The following is a 17204-nucleotide window of genomic DNA, read 5'->3' as shown; positions in this document are numbered from 1 at the left end:
ATATTTTACTCTGACATATACCAGAAATGGCTCCCAATGCATAACGTGCTGCAGGATCATCAAGAGAAAAACACAAAATCTCACAGGGGAAGCCCATTTCTGAGAATCTCTGTTCTATTCAAGACAGCAGGGACCCTAATTTGACCAGTAATTACAGCTATCACCATAAGAATCACCTATGGTGAGACACCTTTCATCATGAACTGTTTTTCCATCAGGAGGGAAATGAATTGCTACTCCTGGTACATAATCGGATGCAATCTCATCTTTCTCACATGTATTAGGACAGAAGTGACAATTGCATTTGTCTGCTCTATGGGAGCAGGCTCCTTTTCACTTTCAGGGCTCTGCACAGGCATCAATCAGTTCTCAATGAATAAACCATATGATAAGCCCATTAACCCACGTTGTCGCTATCACCTATTTCTACTGACCAGAGCAGATTTCCTGTCCTCATTACATCGAAAGGCTAAAGTTAGACTGGGGTCAACAGGACCAGAAGTTCTGCCACGGGCACTAAGGGCTGGGCCTCCACAACCAGAGCTATGTGATTTATGCTGTTCACTTCAGCAGGTGAAGAAGTGAAAGTGTATTGACATTAACCACATAGATTTGCAAACTCCCTGGAGGAGCCCAGGAACCTCTTCAGGGACCGCATGCCTTTAAGGACAGTCACTAAGGAATTTGCCAAAGACCACACACCAGGTTGTTAGCAAGGAAGAGGGTGAACCCAACTGTTCTGAATCTTTCTACTCTCAACAGGGTACATTTCCCAAGGTCCTTTCCAAAGAATAAAAACATTTCCAGTTGAATTTTAAAAATCAACACAACTGATTTAATTACGATTCAAATAAATTTATCCACATTTGTAATTTATGACAAAACACCCTAACTCAAATTATCACTGAACTCCAGGCTGATTGGTACAAGACAGAGTCAGGAACTATTTTTTCACTTAGATATAATGTGTCAAAAGGCAAATTATGGAGCAAAACTATCACTCAATTTTACTGAATCAAGTGTTACCTGCAATCATATGTATCTGACATCAAGCCTGCTAGATGGCTTTTGCATGGCCCATCCTACTTTTCCAAACAAAGCCAACGAACACAGGAGGCTGGAGATCAAACAGTCTGGCTGTAGGAAGCCTGCATTCACAAGATCGTTCACTTGGACACAGAAATACTTGGGGAAAGGTGAGGACCTCTTAGACACTCCCAGGGGAAGGAGGAACTTAGCACACTCATGCATGGAGCACAAGCCCTGATTCAGTAACCTTGCATTTTCAAAGTAGCAAACAACTTCCTCATAAAAGCTGCCAAGCAATAACTAATAATTTTACACTGAAAAATAAGTACTTCAAAGTTAAATTAAAACAATGTATAAGAATCAATGTCTTATTTTCAGTGAACTAAAAGCTACCTTATTGTCCTACAGGAATCTTTGTCTCAGAGGCCATCTTTAACTTAACTAAGAAATCACCTTGAAGAGGGGGTTAATTTGGAGATGGCAGTATTTCATATCACCATATTCAGCATGGAGATGCTGATGATACTTTGCTGTTGTGAGTATTAAAGAGGAGCTGTGAGAAGAGATGGAATAAGAGCTCATGATCACCAGGGAATGCTAAAACAACAGGTGACATCAGCACCCATAAATGCTAAGGTATTCAGAAAAAAGTTCTGTCTTCATACAAGTTATAATGAACTCTGAGCTGAACATTACAACTGAGGAAGGAGATCTAGAGTTGCTGTTTTAATACAAAATATAAATACCAAAAAATAATCTGTCATAAAGCAAGTCCAATGCTAAAAACAGTTACAAATAGCACAGAGAATAAAACAGACAACATCATTATGACAACTATTAAAGTCACATTTTGTCTGTATTTTGAACGCTGGGAACAAATCTGGTTGCATCTCAGTAAAAACACCGCAGAGCTGGAAAAAAAAGGTTAGTATGACAAGACCAATTAAAACCATGAGACAGCTCCTTTAAATGAGACTAGGGGTTCTCTCTGGAAAAGAAAAGTGGGGGAAATGATGCCAAATACATAAAATCACATGGGATATGGAAACAATATGAACAGGGAACGGTTCCTCACCATTTCTCTCATACAAAAACTAGGTGACAGCAAATGAACAGAGCTGGTTCATAACAGAAAAGGAAGTATTTCTTCACTCAATGCATCATTAACTGCATAAGACCTTGTGAAACGAACAAGTAGATATTAACAATTTAAATGGGTTAAAAAACAGGTCATGAAAAAATGCTGCTAAATACAAAGACACCACCTCTGGCTTAGAAAACCTCTAACTAACAAATTGCTGGGACACCAGCTGGGGGAGTGGTCACTAGTGCTGGCCTGACTTTGCACCCTTCCCTAGGTGTCTGCTGTTTGTTATTGCCAAAGGCAGTCTTTGGGATTTGGTCTAGCAGAGCATGGTAGTCCTCACACATTCATCTTTATTCCTTCTTCACTACCTCTCTACAGCAGAAATGGTTCAACAGCACTGACAGCTCAGGAGATCGTCATCCACCTTGTGCACAAAGCTCAGTGAGAACGGGAGGACAAAGAACTGTTGAGTCATCCAAAAGCTGAACAGCAGCACGTGGGAGATGGGGAAGGGGCTGGAATCTAGGGGGTGGCAATCCTCTGGTTTGGAAGCATTAAAATTTCTTCCCACTGAATAGGGGTGGGGGAGAGGCTCCAGACTCACTGGCTATCTTAGGATTGACCAAAGGTCAAAGATGAGCACTTCAGAAGTTTCTAGAAGTGGCTTGGGTAAATGTGGCTTGGAGGGATGCTACTTATCTCCCTGCAAGAGGTTAGGTTTGGTCAACTGAAACTAGGAGGGGCTTAGGTCTGCAGATGAAGAAAGTTTAACATTTAAGTGTTCGAAAGAAAAAACAGATATTAAAATGTCTCTCTTTACACCTAAAATTAAAATTTCATTTTCTCCAGATAGACTGCACTATGACAACATCTGAACAAGCAAGCATTAAGAGGTAAGATCATGTAACAACATTAAACACAAAGCAAAGCAGACAAGTAGAAGCCTCAGGAGCTACATCCACCTTGCCTGAGTTGGCTGGTCCTGAGGAGATACTAAAGCCCAGCTGGCTGTTAAGATTCTTTATTGAAATTGGGGTGCTCAGAGATTACAGCTGCTTTCTTGAGCAGGATTATGTGAGTACTGACTTGACAGGGAGATGGCTGGGTCACAAACATAACTCTAAGTTCAACTCTGAAGTATCTGTAAGGTGTACAATGTCTGTGTACCCCAAATTTTCCACCTCAGCTTTCAGTTTCTCCCCTCCCTGTAAGGAGGAGGACTTCAGCCTTTAAGTCTTAGGGCACTTCATGAATACAAAAAGCTGAGGATTGACAGTTTGGCCTTAAACCCAGACTGGATTGTACTCATGCACTGCAGAGCAATCAGAGTCTTGTAGGAAGGGGATAAGAAGAGGCAAACACTGAAAAAGTGAATTTTTAATTTATAAGGTGTTTTCTGAAATCTGAGAGCTTTTCCCTCATATAAAAGGACAGAGGAGTGACTAAAAACAATACAGAAAACTTTCTCCACTGTCCGAGATACTGTACAATGTCACAAGGCTTTCATGTTGCAATTTTTTAAGCTGTACTTCGAGTGAAATCTAAATGTAAATTTCTTTTTAATGTACTCTGAAAATGCCATGTACCAGCAGAAGCTATTCAACTGCTGTATAAAGCTATACATTTATCCTGCCCTTTGATGTAGCCACAGTTACTACCTGCAATTCAATGGGCTATGAGTAAGGAGGAAAAAATATGCAATATACCAGACAGAGATATTTCTTGAATGCCAACCTACTTTATCAATTAATATATTTAACATACAAATACTGGACTATTTGCAGTCTCACAAATAAAATAAGAGATTTACTTTTTGAAACTGCTTTGCAGCATTTTGAACCTGAAGCCTGCAGTATTTAAAAAAATGACCATGCTGTGCCTTGCAGCAGACTGTAGTCTACTAACACTGAGAGGACAGGCTGTTAAAATAAGCATCTACATAATTTTTCACAATACACAATGCCACAATGCATTTGGTTAAAAACAAATACATGTTTGCAGTGAAACATTTTAACAAATCACAGAACTCAGCAGCAAAGTAGTTAAACATTTATGATTTGATTTTATCTCAGCTTGGAATGTCGCTGGAGTGTCCCACTTCTAACAACTGTTTGCTAAGTTAAGGCTTCAGTGTTTACACAGTGCTGAATGAAGCAGCCTGGTCACCAGATGTGAAAGCTTCCTTAGACTACAGCTTTCAATCAGATCACGGTCCTAATGGTCCCTGCTCCAACCTTCTTCCTCAGGACGTCCACCAGCCTTTCCAACCTGAGAGGGGGCAGGGGAGAGGGAGAGGAGAGAAAAAAAAAGGAAGCTAATGTTAGGAATGTTCTGGCTGAAAGAGACAGTGTTTGCACTGAACCAAGCTGTCCTGGTGGTGGTCACGCTCAGAAACAAAGCACTACTGTAAAAGACAGACATTAAGGGAAAATGCAGACAACTTGCGAAAAACTTTTTAACCTACAACCCAACCCATCTGCAGGCAGTGATATATATCAACTCTCTTTCCTTTGTAGTGCGTGCAGTATCTGGGGTCCCTGTATGGCATTAACACAAAACCCTGTGCAGCAATCCTGTGGTACATATACACTTTGGTGTAAGCACAACAATTAATTTTTACCCTTTTAAAAATACGAGCTGTCCTCTTGTTAAATGCAGCATTTAACTATTGTTTCCCCCTAAAAAAATATCTTGCTCATTATCCAACAGATACTTTTACCATCCAGTTTATAAATTTATGACTAAAAGCCAATGTATTTTATGTAAAAACTTTTTCAAAATACTCAACAAACCGAGTTTCTGAGGATGTGGATGATGATATTTTGAAGGTGGCTCATGTGATTCTTGTGTCAATAAAACTACAAAAAAATTAACAGTCTAAATAAGTAGGACAGAGAGCTGCCCAATCCTCTTAGTTTTAAGGCACAGGCACTATAAACATGATAAGAATCTCACTGTCTTAATTTGATCTTTTATTTGTTAAAGTATGTAGACAAGTGCAAAGGACTAAATTTGTTCTTCTTTTGCATCTACACACATTTATCTTTAGCATTCCAGAGATCATACATTCAAGCTATTTCTTCAATTTATCTGTATTTTATGGTATCCTTCAATGAAAGCTCTCCCACAAATAAACTATGTGTATCAAAGCAGACACTGTGTAACAGAACACTTTCAGAGCCATGTTCAGAATCTTATACACACAGCTTCCACAATGGATAAACAGAGCTGCAGGTTCAAATAGCTGTATTCATTGTTACAACGTTGACCATTTTTTTCTTATGTGGAAAGACAATTAAAAAAAAAATTATACAACATGAGAAATGCAGATAGGAAATAAAAATAACACAGCTTTATCAGAATTGCAAAATGCATTTTATCTCATGAATGCATTAGTAACTTCAGTGCATGTAAACTAGTCAACATGGATTTACTGCCACAAGTCATGACTAATGTGCTTGGTACGTATTGAAACACTCTTGTTTTCCAGGAACCACCAAGCACGATGAAGCTACACCTCTCATTGTACTCACCTGGTGACTTAATTCCTGAAATGAGATTAAGAATTCACCACCCAAATGTAATCATCAGACACCAGGAAAAGTATGTGGAAAGTTCAACTCATTCTAGCTGTTCCACAGGGACTCTGAGGGAATGAATGCAGAGGTAAAAAAATTGCTCCTGTCCCTTCAGTTTTCCAGTAGTCACTTTTCCTTCTTAACCAACTAGTGCATTTCCCCCAGTTTTGCAAAATAACAAGCGCCGTCAGTCCATGCAAGTATAAAGTCAGGGATTTCACAAGTTATTTGCTCCTGGAAGTGTTCTCACATGGATACATCAATGTTTTCTGAGTTCTAAGGATTTTAACTCAGGATTTTAACTGATTGATCAGTTTTGTCAGCCTCTCTTATTGGGAAGTTTCCCTGTTCCCAGTTGTCAGTCCATGTGCAATTTCAGATTAGTCCTATTTCAACAGCATGTGTATTCAGAAGCACAGCAGCTTTCTCAGCCATTTTAACTCTTGCTGGAGGTCTCTTTCACACTAGCACCCTCTCTAATGCACTTCAGAGACATTAAAGCACTGGAGAAACATTTCAAACTGTTTGGACAAACAGGAGGTTTGGGCTGAAAATTGTTTTTCTGGGAGACAGCATAAAACCCGTAAAATCGGAGATCATGGCTTATTTAAATCACTGTTCAGTTAAAAAGAAATATTGTGTGGCTTATACAAGGTGGGAGGGGGGGGAATGACTTCAGTAATTGAGGCTCCTTTTGGGGAAACACATGTGGGATGTCACAGCTTACACACTGTCCTACAACCGAGTTTAGATGTGCACCACTCTCTGACCAAGCAATGGCACTGCACATCAGAGCAGAACAAGTCAGCGAAGAGCTGCCCATGTTTGAAGAGAATTACCACTGGGATGAAAGTAGCTGTCTTCTGTTTAACCTTGAAACTGTCAGGCTTCATTGAAAATAATGAGGCTTAACAATCATCGTTTCTGCTTTTCAAATGAATGATGACTGAAATCATCAAAATGAGGTATTCCTCACCAAATACAAACCATGCAGAGCTTATCTGCTCTTTGTTTCAGTCATACATGCATTCTCAAATTTATTTATTCTTTATCAGAAGGGAAAAAAAAGGTAGCAGTAGATTAAGATATTGTACCTTTGAAAGAGATTTAAGCAACAACGTAAAAGAGGAATTGTAACAGCTATTTATAAGATAAAATAACAGAGGGCAAAATTACCCCTATATAGGCACAAGACCCAATATACCACTGAAATCCCACTTAAGCCTACAAAATAATGCTATGCACTGAATCAGTGGTTAATAACTCTTGATACAGGCCTCAGGGGGCTTTTTGGAATGATAATCCTGGACTCTTTGTTCAGCAAGGGCCCAACTCTGTCATCCCAACTCACACTAAGCAACATTCTCTTTGTCAGTAGTAAAAAAGGCAGCTGAAAAGGCCCTTGGTGCCAGTGAGGTGCTACCTGCGAGGGGTGAGGGTGGCAGAGCCAGCCTTGTCGAGAAGGCTTTGTGCCCCAGCCCAGGGGGACACCCAGGCAGCTCCCTCTGGAGACTGAGCATTTTAATGTGGAAAACTGCAATAACAGTTTTATACCTCAAGATCAAAGGTAAATCAATCAGAAGAATGGAAGGTGCTGGGAACTAGTCTCAATGTTTGCAGGGTTTTATTCAAAATATGGAAGACATGAGGACATGAAGAAAGCAACTTTATGTTATTCACCATGTACTGTAATGTAATTCATGTAATTTCATGTAATTTCACCAAATTTTACTTAACTGAAAGCAGCACTTTTGACTACATTTGATTGTATTCTAAGAAAAATTCTAGGAAATCCTAACATGCTAACAAATGACATTTATCTTTTTGCTTGTGAAGAGTCTTCATAGGATAAATGTGCAAAATGGCACTTTCTCCTGAGACATAAGGAAGGACACTCACTGAATTTGCATCTCATGAAGCAACTGCATAAGTCATTTAAGAAGAAAGTATTGGAGTTCGTATTTTAGATCAGACAGAAGAATAATGTGGTGGGTCAGCCATTCTGTTGTAGTGCTGAGGGTCCAAATGTGCAAGAACAGACACACACCTTTTGGAATGCTTTACAAAGCCTCCTAAGGGCTTACTCACCATTCTTGCAGATTTTAATTTCTTCCTTAGAAATTTTTGAAAACTGCAGTAGATGATCTTCATTACTTCTCAGTTCTTCAAATACTTCTAGAAAATCTGTCCCTTAACAAATAAATTCTCTCAACAAATGCCACATCAGCATTATTTATAAAATCACTGTATGCAGGCATGCAAAGTGAGTACAAAATGACATATAAAATACAGGGAAAAAACTATGGATTCAGATGGATAGGTACAACTTTGGTTTTATTTCTACTGATTTACATATATCCAAAAGTGAAAAGTAAAAATGTCTAGTACTTTTTATGATAGATGAAATTTGCATTGATGAAAAGCACAAAGATGATGGCTAGAAATATTCTTTATCTACACTACATACTTCTGTAATATCTCATGAAATTGAAAAATTAAATAAAACGCACAATTTAGGAAAGGGACACCCAGTCTATCATTATTCTTAGTTAGCAAAAGACACACTGTTAAGAGTCTTGAATTTCGGTGGCTTAATGCTTCCTCCAAATTTGGAATTAAGCAGTTGAATCTGTATTCTATACAGAAATAAAAAGAATTCGATAAGGGGCTTGCTGCTGTGATACAGGTTTCATTATGTCCTTTTAAACTTGTTGTTAAGCTTTAAGAAGATCCTTATCTTTAGAGGAAAGCAACCTGAACGCGATCATTACTAGGTGAGTCTTCCCCAAGACAAATTCTCAACCATTCTCAACTTCCAGTTATTTCCAGCTGTGTTCCCTTGTCACCCATGCACACAGCTGTCAATGCCTGGATGGAGCGTATGTGGAGTGTTCTTACACAGATCCCGAATTGCTTGACAATCTGCTCTGACTTTTAGCAAAGCTTTACTCCTGTTAGTCAAAACAATTTTGGTTTTAGACTTAGTCTCTATAAAGCAGACTTAAAATCCTAACTGACAGAGAAGTTTGCTCTGGAAGCCCAGAAAACGAACACATCAGTGCAAGTATGTCACCTATACTCTCTGCTGCTCACTCTCAGGCACATTTTTGGCTTGCTTCCCTCTTTCACATACTCTGCCAAAGACGTCTAGCTCCAACCTATAGCTTGGGACCAGTAAAAACTCTGCAAATAAAATAATAAATCCACGCAGGTTGGCACATCCTTTCCACACTTGTCCATCTCTGGCCACAGGAACTCACCCCAAAGACAACAGCGGCCTTTACTCCCGAGTTCTGAATACGACAGTTGTACATCACGGAGTGACCCTCCCAGGAATCATGCCCCACAAACAGACAGAATGGACACCCAACTGACAGAAAAGGCATCCTTCAAGTAGCCCATGTCCTAATCTGCAAAGTAATAGATAGACTAGTCAAAAACAATGGTTTCTACCTCCAAATGGAGGAGTTAAGTGATAAAAACAAAATCATCCTGGATTTTGAAATGCTATATAAAGGCTTATAAACCTAAGCTATAACCCTTGGTTATCTTTCCAGTAGATAAGATTAGGCTTAGGCTATGAAGATGGCCTTACTTGCATGATTTCTGGCTTCTTGTGGAATGTGTTTTGCTGACACTAATTCCCTTTAGAAACCAAGCTTTTGAAAATATATTAGATAAATAAAATGCATTGGACAAAAGCACTGCAAACAGTATAGCGGCAGAGGTCAGTGAATCATTGTTTGTGAATGGTCATACAAACAAATCCACTTAATTTCATTTAGAATAAATTAACTCACTTCCTTTCCCTCTCCTTTCCTTCTGTTTTCCTCTTGGATAAATTTCATAAAATTCTAAATGGCAGACTTGTTTTCAGGCGTTTTCTGTGAATTCAAGGAAACAAATGACACAGAGAAGAGAGGCTGCTGTAATACTGGTCTTGCCCAGAAACCAGTCACTTGGATAGGATCATTTACTCAGGAGGCTGGAGCAAACTGGTTCAGCTCTATTATCTGCAGGAGGGAACTGGACCCCAGCTGCTTCCCTCTCAAGGGAATATCACTGTGTTAACACTGGGTGTTGGGGTGGCTTGTTCTCAGTTTCAAAATTTGAGGCTTCTTTGATTGAATAAAATACTTAAATATTCATCAGTGAAGATAGATCATGGTATATCTATCATGGTATACAGTCATCACCCTCTTACTCGTGGCTGATTCAGTGGATTTTTAATTTTCCTTATTCCTCAATTCAGGTATTATTTTTGCCACCTCAAAAGCCTGCCTTTTTAACAATATTTTTTTATCATTTCAGTAAAAAATCACTGCCCATTGAATTCAATGGTCTGTAACAATTCCTTCATAAACTATCATAGTGATAAAGACCACAAGTGGTTCCAATGCACAGGCTGCCTCTCTCTTCTTAACGAAGTTCCCTCTGCATTTTTTGGATCAGAGTCAGGGTGTCTTTCTAAAGGCCACACTGAGGTTCAGTCATGTTTTGAACCTGATGCTGAGTATAATTCAGTACCCTCTGGCAGACAGGTGGCTAGACTGGCTGATATTATTGGTTCTTTCTGGTCTTAAAACATATGTCTTAGAGACTGATTTAGCAGCATCAGTGAGCTCTAAACCATGGTAGAGCACAGGGTTGAATGTAATCACTACAGACACTGCCGCCAATTCCTGCCTGCCCAACACCGTAATGTCACTCCAAAAAGTATGTTCCATTAAATGTACAGACCTTACATTTGGCAGGGCAAACCATTCTGCCTCTGAAAAGCACTGTCACCAAACAAGCATTCCTATTAAATCCCTTTCAGCATCTTCTCAGCCCAAAAGAGTAATTCTGTATATGATTAAACTTAGAAGCAAATACAGCCAGTTGGGCTCTTGACAGCAGACATATTTCAAAATAAACCTGGCTTACACAGGCCTTGGCTAAAATATTAAGCCTTTATCTGTGGTCCACAATAACTAATCTTGTCAAACTGTTTGCCCTCTACCTTCTGTTTGGAAGATTAGGGCTAGCTCACCATTACTATTCACCTTGTGCCATCACTAGCAGCAGGAGAAGTGAGCAGTAAACACAGTTGGTCTATTTTGACAGCATTTCACCCTACTTTGCATTGATGTAGATTGTTACACATTACAGGATAATACAAAATCAGGACCTGGCTTCTATGGATTTAATGCCACCTTGTGAAAAGTATCACCCCTTTACTTTCAAATGCTTGCTCAGACCAGCATACAATGATTGCCCAAAAATAAATGAGCTTCTGAGAAAGAAAAATAAACCCTGAAACAACTCAACTGTTTTTCAGTACATTGAAATCTACAACATATCATAAAGATCAGGCTCTTACTATTGGATGGACCATTCACATCTTGGCATGCGGCTGATATTAGACATAAAAAATAACAATAGTTGAAATAGAAGATATATTGGCATATTTAAAGTCAAATGACACACATCAGATTATTTAATCAAGTCTCCAAATTTCCCTTATTACTCTAGCTTGAATCCAACAGTTTATATGGAAATTTTATGCAAAATTTACTACTTATATTTGTGCCAGAAAAACCTTTTCTATACCTTCTTCCATAAGCTTGAATTACTTTTAGCACTGACAAGTACTGTTTCCACACATTTGATGTCACAGCTGATCTCTTTTCTTAGGAGAAATCTTGACATGGGAACCTTCTCTTTACAGTGTACCCTCACATTTCCATGAAGTTTGTGCTGGTATGAATAGGCAAGGGTCTCCCGGATTTTCTTGCCAAATACTTCCTGACAATCTGTGTTGCTGCTTATGGAAAACTAACAGTTTTAGCTTATGTCTTCCCCACAGAAAGTATTCTGCCATTTTACATTCACATTTATTTACTTTTATTCTTTTGAAGAGGGAAAAATATTAATTCCTGAAAACTCCTGATGAACACTAGTCCTGCCCCTTGGTAATGATGTTTGGTATCATTAGAGTGCTATGAATCACAGGAGATCTTATTGTGTCTCTGAACTGTTCCTCACATTCTTGAGAGCAATACAGTCTCAGGTGTGGGTTCCTCATGTGCACAAACACAACAACAACAACAACAACAGCAACAACAACAACAACAACAACAATATTAAAGAAGTATCCCACTGCATTAGAGCCTAAAATTGCTGAACAGAGAGCCTTTTTCTCTCAGCTTCTCAGTTTGGGCTCTGAACCGTGTCTGGGAACAGCTTGCCAGTTTTCTTATACTATATTCAACAGAAATGTATTTCAGGAGGTGAAAAAAGGACCTCCTTTATAGCGAATTTTGGTTTGTTCTAAATCCGTCTTCAGGAAAATTTAAAAGCAATATGACAAATTATTATCAAAAACAAACAGTTTCAAATTTGCTCAAAATGAACACTTAGGATTTATTTACAGATGTGCAGAGAATGGGATTATTAAGAGGCTCTAAAAGTTGCAAGTATCAATCTGAAACCAACACATTACACCTTTCTGCACGTTAGACTTGTAAAGTCAAATCTGAACCTCTTATCTGCCTATTCCAAGCAAGTCTCACCTCCTTCAGACATGTTCTGGTAAAGTCCTGTCTACAATGAGTTTGTACAATTGCACATACTGGTCTACTATGGTGCTGGTTTTGGCTGGGGTAATTTTCTTCTGGCTGGTACGGGCCTGTGTTCTGGATTTGTGCTGAACACAGGGTTCATAATATAGAGGTTTTGTTACTTCTGAACAGGGATTATACAGAGCCAAGGCCTTTTCTGCTTTGAGTACTGCCATGCTGGCAAAGGGGCTTGAGGTACCTGGAGGAGACACAGCTGGGACAGGTGATCCAAACTGACCAAAGGGATATTCCAGACCACATGGCATTGTGCTCAGTATAAAAGGGAGTAGGAAGGAGGCGGAAGGGGGGATATTCAGACTGATGGAGTTTGTGTTCCCAAGTAGGTGTTCTGTGTGATGGGGCCCTGCTCTCCTGGAGATGGCTGAACACCTGCCTGCCATGGAAAGCACTGTATTGATTCCTTGTTTTGTTTTACCTGCATCTGCAGCTTTTGCTTTTCCTATGAAGCTGTCTTTATCTCAACCCATGAGTTTTCCAGCTTTTATCCTTCCAGTCCCACTGGTGAGGGAGGGAGGGAGCAGCTTGGCTGCTGGCTGGGGTTAAACCATGACAACTACTCAGGCTGTTTCCCAGGTACATCCCATCAAAGCACAGCTCTGGCAAACTCCTCTTCATATCATTAACAAGAAAGATAATGTGAACTTTTTTCTTGATTTCACAAGTATTTTAAAAAATCCAATGCAGACGTGACGGTTCTAAGCACCTCTCAGTCCTGTTCCACTGGAGGAGAGGTAGTTCCACCCCTTGACCAAAATTAATCTGGAGCTCATGGAGAGAAAATTCTTTCCTACAAACCATCGTCAAACCCCTCCATGCTAAAAATAGGTTTTACATAGGTTTGTTGTATTTTATCACCAATAAAATTGCCTAAGGTGAAATGATGTCCACATCATTGAGAGATCAAGTAGCAATGAAACAATGAAAACAGGTATGGATGTAAAAAGAAAGCACTTTACTAAGCTCTTACTAGTGGTAAGTCCCTCATAATGGGCTCAGACTGGGAGGTGAACTCTCTACCCCTCTGGTGGTTTCAGGACAACTCACACTTGGTCATACTTCTGAAAAATATTTCTAGGAAAAAAGGGCAGTCTTTCCTCAAAAACTAACAAAAAATCCATGGACAAAACATTCTCTCTTCCTCCTACTGTTTCCCCTGTTGACAATTCGGCCTGGTGATGACATGAGTGGGACTGATTGTAGGAGAAAAACCTTCTAATTTCTGTTGATGAAAGTATAAAAATTTGGCTTTACAGAAAGAGTTACAAAACTCTTCAAAAGCATAGAGTAAAATCTATAAAATATCTTTTGTGTTGAGGGCACCACTGAGATATCCCTTTTATCTGATGTGCATATGTTATATCCTTTAAATAATTTATGATTATTTTATTAAAGATTTTATCAAAGATTTTATAAAAAATAGAAATTACAGAAATGCATATATGATGAAGCACAAAATAAATTGCTAAATAAAATCATTTTATTGTATACATTTCAATATCTGCACAAGACACAATACCTGCAGCGTCTTTCATTCAAAGGCTGCATTCCAATACTTTCTGTGGGCAAGAATTCCATGATCTGAAGCTAAAATGATAAAATTTTGTCCTCAAGATTTATGCCTCCAACAGCTCAGTGTTTGGATCTATATCATTATACCCACATCAAAGCATAAATGTAAAATAGGAAAGTCGAGCAACTTGCCAGTAAAACAACAGTGGCCATTATGGGGTTAAAGCTGTTGTTAGGTCTCATAAATACAGTTGATGCTGCCCTTCTACAAAATCTTGTTAAAAAAAAGCCTTATGGAAAAATCTGACTATTAATTAATGGCTCAGTAGTAGTTCAGAAAAGCAAACTGTAATTTTTTTCTCAGATAACTAGCCCCTGGTTTAGTAAAGGTATACTTAATTTTAAGCAGTGGAAAAATTAAAAATATTTCAAGTTTGCTTAAAATAAAATACTTTGTTGGCTTAGTCAGTTATTTCTTTTTGTTGTTGTAAAGAACTGTCCCAGCAATTCTTTAAAAGGTTATACGTAATTCAGAAGCTTCAGAAAGTCTGAGCTTTCTTTCTGAGCTTCTGCATATACATTTACAGTATTCAATCTTTTGCATATGTTAAGAAACAGTATGAGTATTAACAGAAAGAACCGCAAATTTATTTTTATTCCTTCAGCCAAGCCACAAATAAATGACTCTTGCAAACAAACCAAATACTATTTAGTAACGGCAATGTAAATGCCATGGACTTATTTTATTTGGATATAAAATATTAAAGTAAATGAGTATTTGCTGTGACACTCTTTTTATCATCTTGGAAAAAAAAAAAAGCAAGCCTGAGAAAAAGTTTTCTTGCTATTTTTCAAGGAGCACTCAATCTGCTGTTCAAAGTTATTTAATAATTTGTCATAGAATAGTTAACTATAAGCTTACAAATACTGTGTCAGCATGCTTCTTCCAATTGGGCAAACAACTTCAAAATCTAATTTGTTTGTGTTATTGGTCTTACTAAATATTAGTCTTTGCAAGTCTGGTTTACACCACCGAAGTTAACTATGCCAACATTCTGATTTTGTTCTGAAGTATTCCACAACAAGCTGATATTATACAATACAAGCCCAAGAGCTAGCCGATCCAGTTTACTGAGTGTATACTTAGTGTATTTTGCTACTGATAAATCAATAAAGCCACGTTGTAATCTACAAACTTCCATCTCTCTGAAGCAGCTATAAGTAAACTGTAAATGAACACACAGGTCAAAAACTGGGATGCTGTGATTATGTTGACTCTGAAAACATTTGACTTTCATAGAATACATTTCAGTGTTTGAGAGAATGAAGTTTCAGCACTGTTTTTTTTTTGTGAAAGGCTGAGATGATAAATATTCAAATGACAATAAATATTTGTGTTTATATTGTAACTACCCATACTTTAACAAAACAATATCTGCACTGCAATCCACAATGTACAGAGGTTAAGTAAAAGTAAACCACAGCTACAAAAACAAAATAAATACTTGACTTTGACTGTATGTGCAGTTTTGCATTCTTCATCCATGTGAAACTCCCTGCAGCCAATGGATATCTTAGCTGTGCAAGGAATGCACAAAAGGCATACCTGTCATTCCCTTTGACTGGGATTTTTTTTTTTTTTGTCATTCTGTTAAGTGCACCACTGAGCATAATACCAGTACTGCTCATAAACTGTCACATGCTACAGGCCTCGGTATAATTTATGACACCCAAAATATCCAGGAGAAGGATATCCCATAATCTGCTCTGGCAATATCACATAACTTTCCGTGAGATTTTCAGTAGTGATGCCAGAACCTGCTCTATTAAGTGCAGTCCCTTGCTTTTAGTGTCTTGCTCCAGGCTGTCCAGAAGTCTTCAAGCTAACTTCTCTAAAACTAAGGCCACAAGCTCCTTTCAAGGTGATAAAGATAACAGCAGTGCTACCACCTCTCCTTTTCAAGACAAGCATAAAAAATAATACTTTCATTTAGAGCATTCAGCAAAGCTAAGGAAAACCTGGTTTTAACCCACATCTGCCACTTCTCAGGAGAGCAATACACACCAAGGTTGAAGATGCTTCTACACTTTTCTTTTTGAAGCTGTGAATTTCTACAGAAGAAACATATGAAGACCTAGAAGATGGGATTCTGTGGGTGGTGATCAAGGGTGCCCACCTGGAAAATGGGAGATGGAAGTTCTGATATTGGTTTTGTATTTATGTTCAAGAGGCATTGGATAAAACTGAGAAAAAGCACTAAAGGTAAGTATCAGAAACAAATCTTGTTTCTCAGAGCTGAGTAGACTATTTGCTCCTCTCTGATCCAAGCAGCCTGCCGTATTTTCTGCTACACAGTACTACTTCAAGCAAGGAACAGGGAGCCTCCAGAGCAGACCTGTGTGGCTAAAACATCCCTTTAAGGTACAGGAAATCTGAATCAGGATCTCCACAGAAGGAGGAGAAAACTCAGATCCATTCTGTCACACCCTGTAGGAGAATCCCTGCTCCCAAACAGCTGCTTAGAAAACTAAGGGTGGGATGGGGGCAGATGCCAAGGACACTTTTGAAAGAAATGTCACTGCTCTGCATGGATCTCTGAAAGCAGCGTGCCTCACTCTGCCTCAGCATGTGCTCCTCCATTTGGGTCTCTCAGAACCCAGGCAGAAAAAACAAAGCCAATTGTTCTACAATTTTTTTAGTTAAAAGTTTTCTGCTTATGCTTATCCAAGTCCTTCTAACCCAAGTGCTTATCTAAAGTGCTTCTTTGGGCTGAAAAGCTACCAGTATTAGTGGTACTGAGTTACAAGGCACTCCCTCCATCCCATTCTGCAAATTTTTAGCTGGACTGCAACATGAAGTGACCAAATAAAAAACTGGTGTAATTTAATAAAGTTAATCCAATAAGGAAAATACATTTCATTCCAGCTTTCCAAAACTTATATATTTCCTTTTGTACAGTATGAATAATATGTTAGCTTTACCAAGGGAAAAAAGATCTGTATAATGATACAGAAATGTGTAATGACAGCAGTCCAGAGAATATGCCAACGATGACTGAATTTGTTCAGTTCACCTTAGATTTGAATATTAGTTCAATATTTTATTTCCTTCACACCCAGAAAATTGATTTCTGTCTATATGTTGAATTTCTCTGAGGCTGCACATAACCTCATTGGCTTACTCAAATTTTTTTATTACAACAAACAAGTATCTCTACAAGACTCTGTAATTCATCATTTCACCATGCACATTGGTGCAGTCTGAGGGGAGTTTTTCTGAGAGGAATCACTGGTGTTAGTGCAGAATTCCAAGTATTTATAAAAATTCTGACCCTGCTATATACTGCTTTCAGTTAGATCAAACATGACTTTTTTCAT

General features: G+C 38.5%; 1 protein-coding gene across 11 annotated transcripts in view; it reads right to left on the bottom strand.

Moving 5' to 3' along the window:
- Positions 1-1728: 1728 nt before the first annotated feature.
- Positions 1729-17204, bottom strand: part of MIPOL1 (mirror-image polydactyly 1) — a 186439-nt gene continuing 170963 nt past the window's right edge. For all 11 annotated transcript variants that reach the window (XM_063398938.1, XM_063398934.1, XM_063398930.1 and 8 more), the window contains one exon: positions 1729-4384. In XM_063398938.1, the coding sequence (XP_063255008.1) occupies positions 4318-4384 (67 nt within the window). In that variant the 3' untranslated portion in view covers positions 1729-4317. The remainder of the gene's footprint in view (positions 4385-17204) is intronic.

Source organism: Prinia subflava, chromosome 5 (assembly GCF_021018805.1).
Source record: "Prinia subflava isolate CZ2003 ecotype Zambia chromosome 5, Cam_Psub_1.2, whole genome shotgun sequence".
Lineage (NCBI taxonomy): Eukaryota > Metazoa > Chordata > Aves > Passeriformes > Cisticolidae > Prinia > Prinia subflava.
The sequence above is the reverse complement of the archived record's forward strand: the minus strand, read 5'-3'. Positions and strand labels throughout refer to the sequence as shown.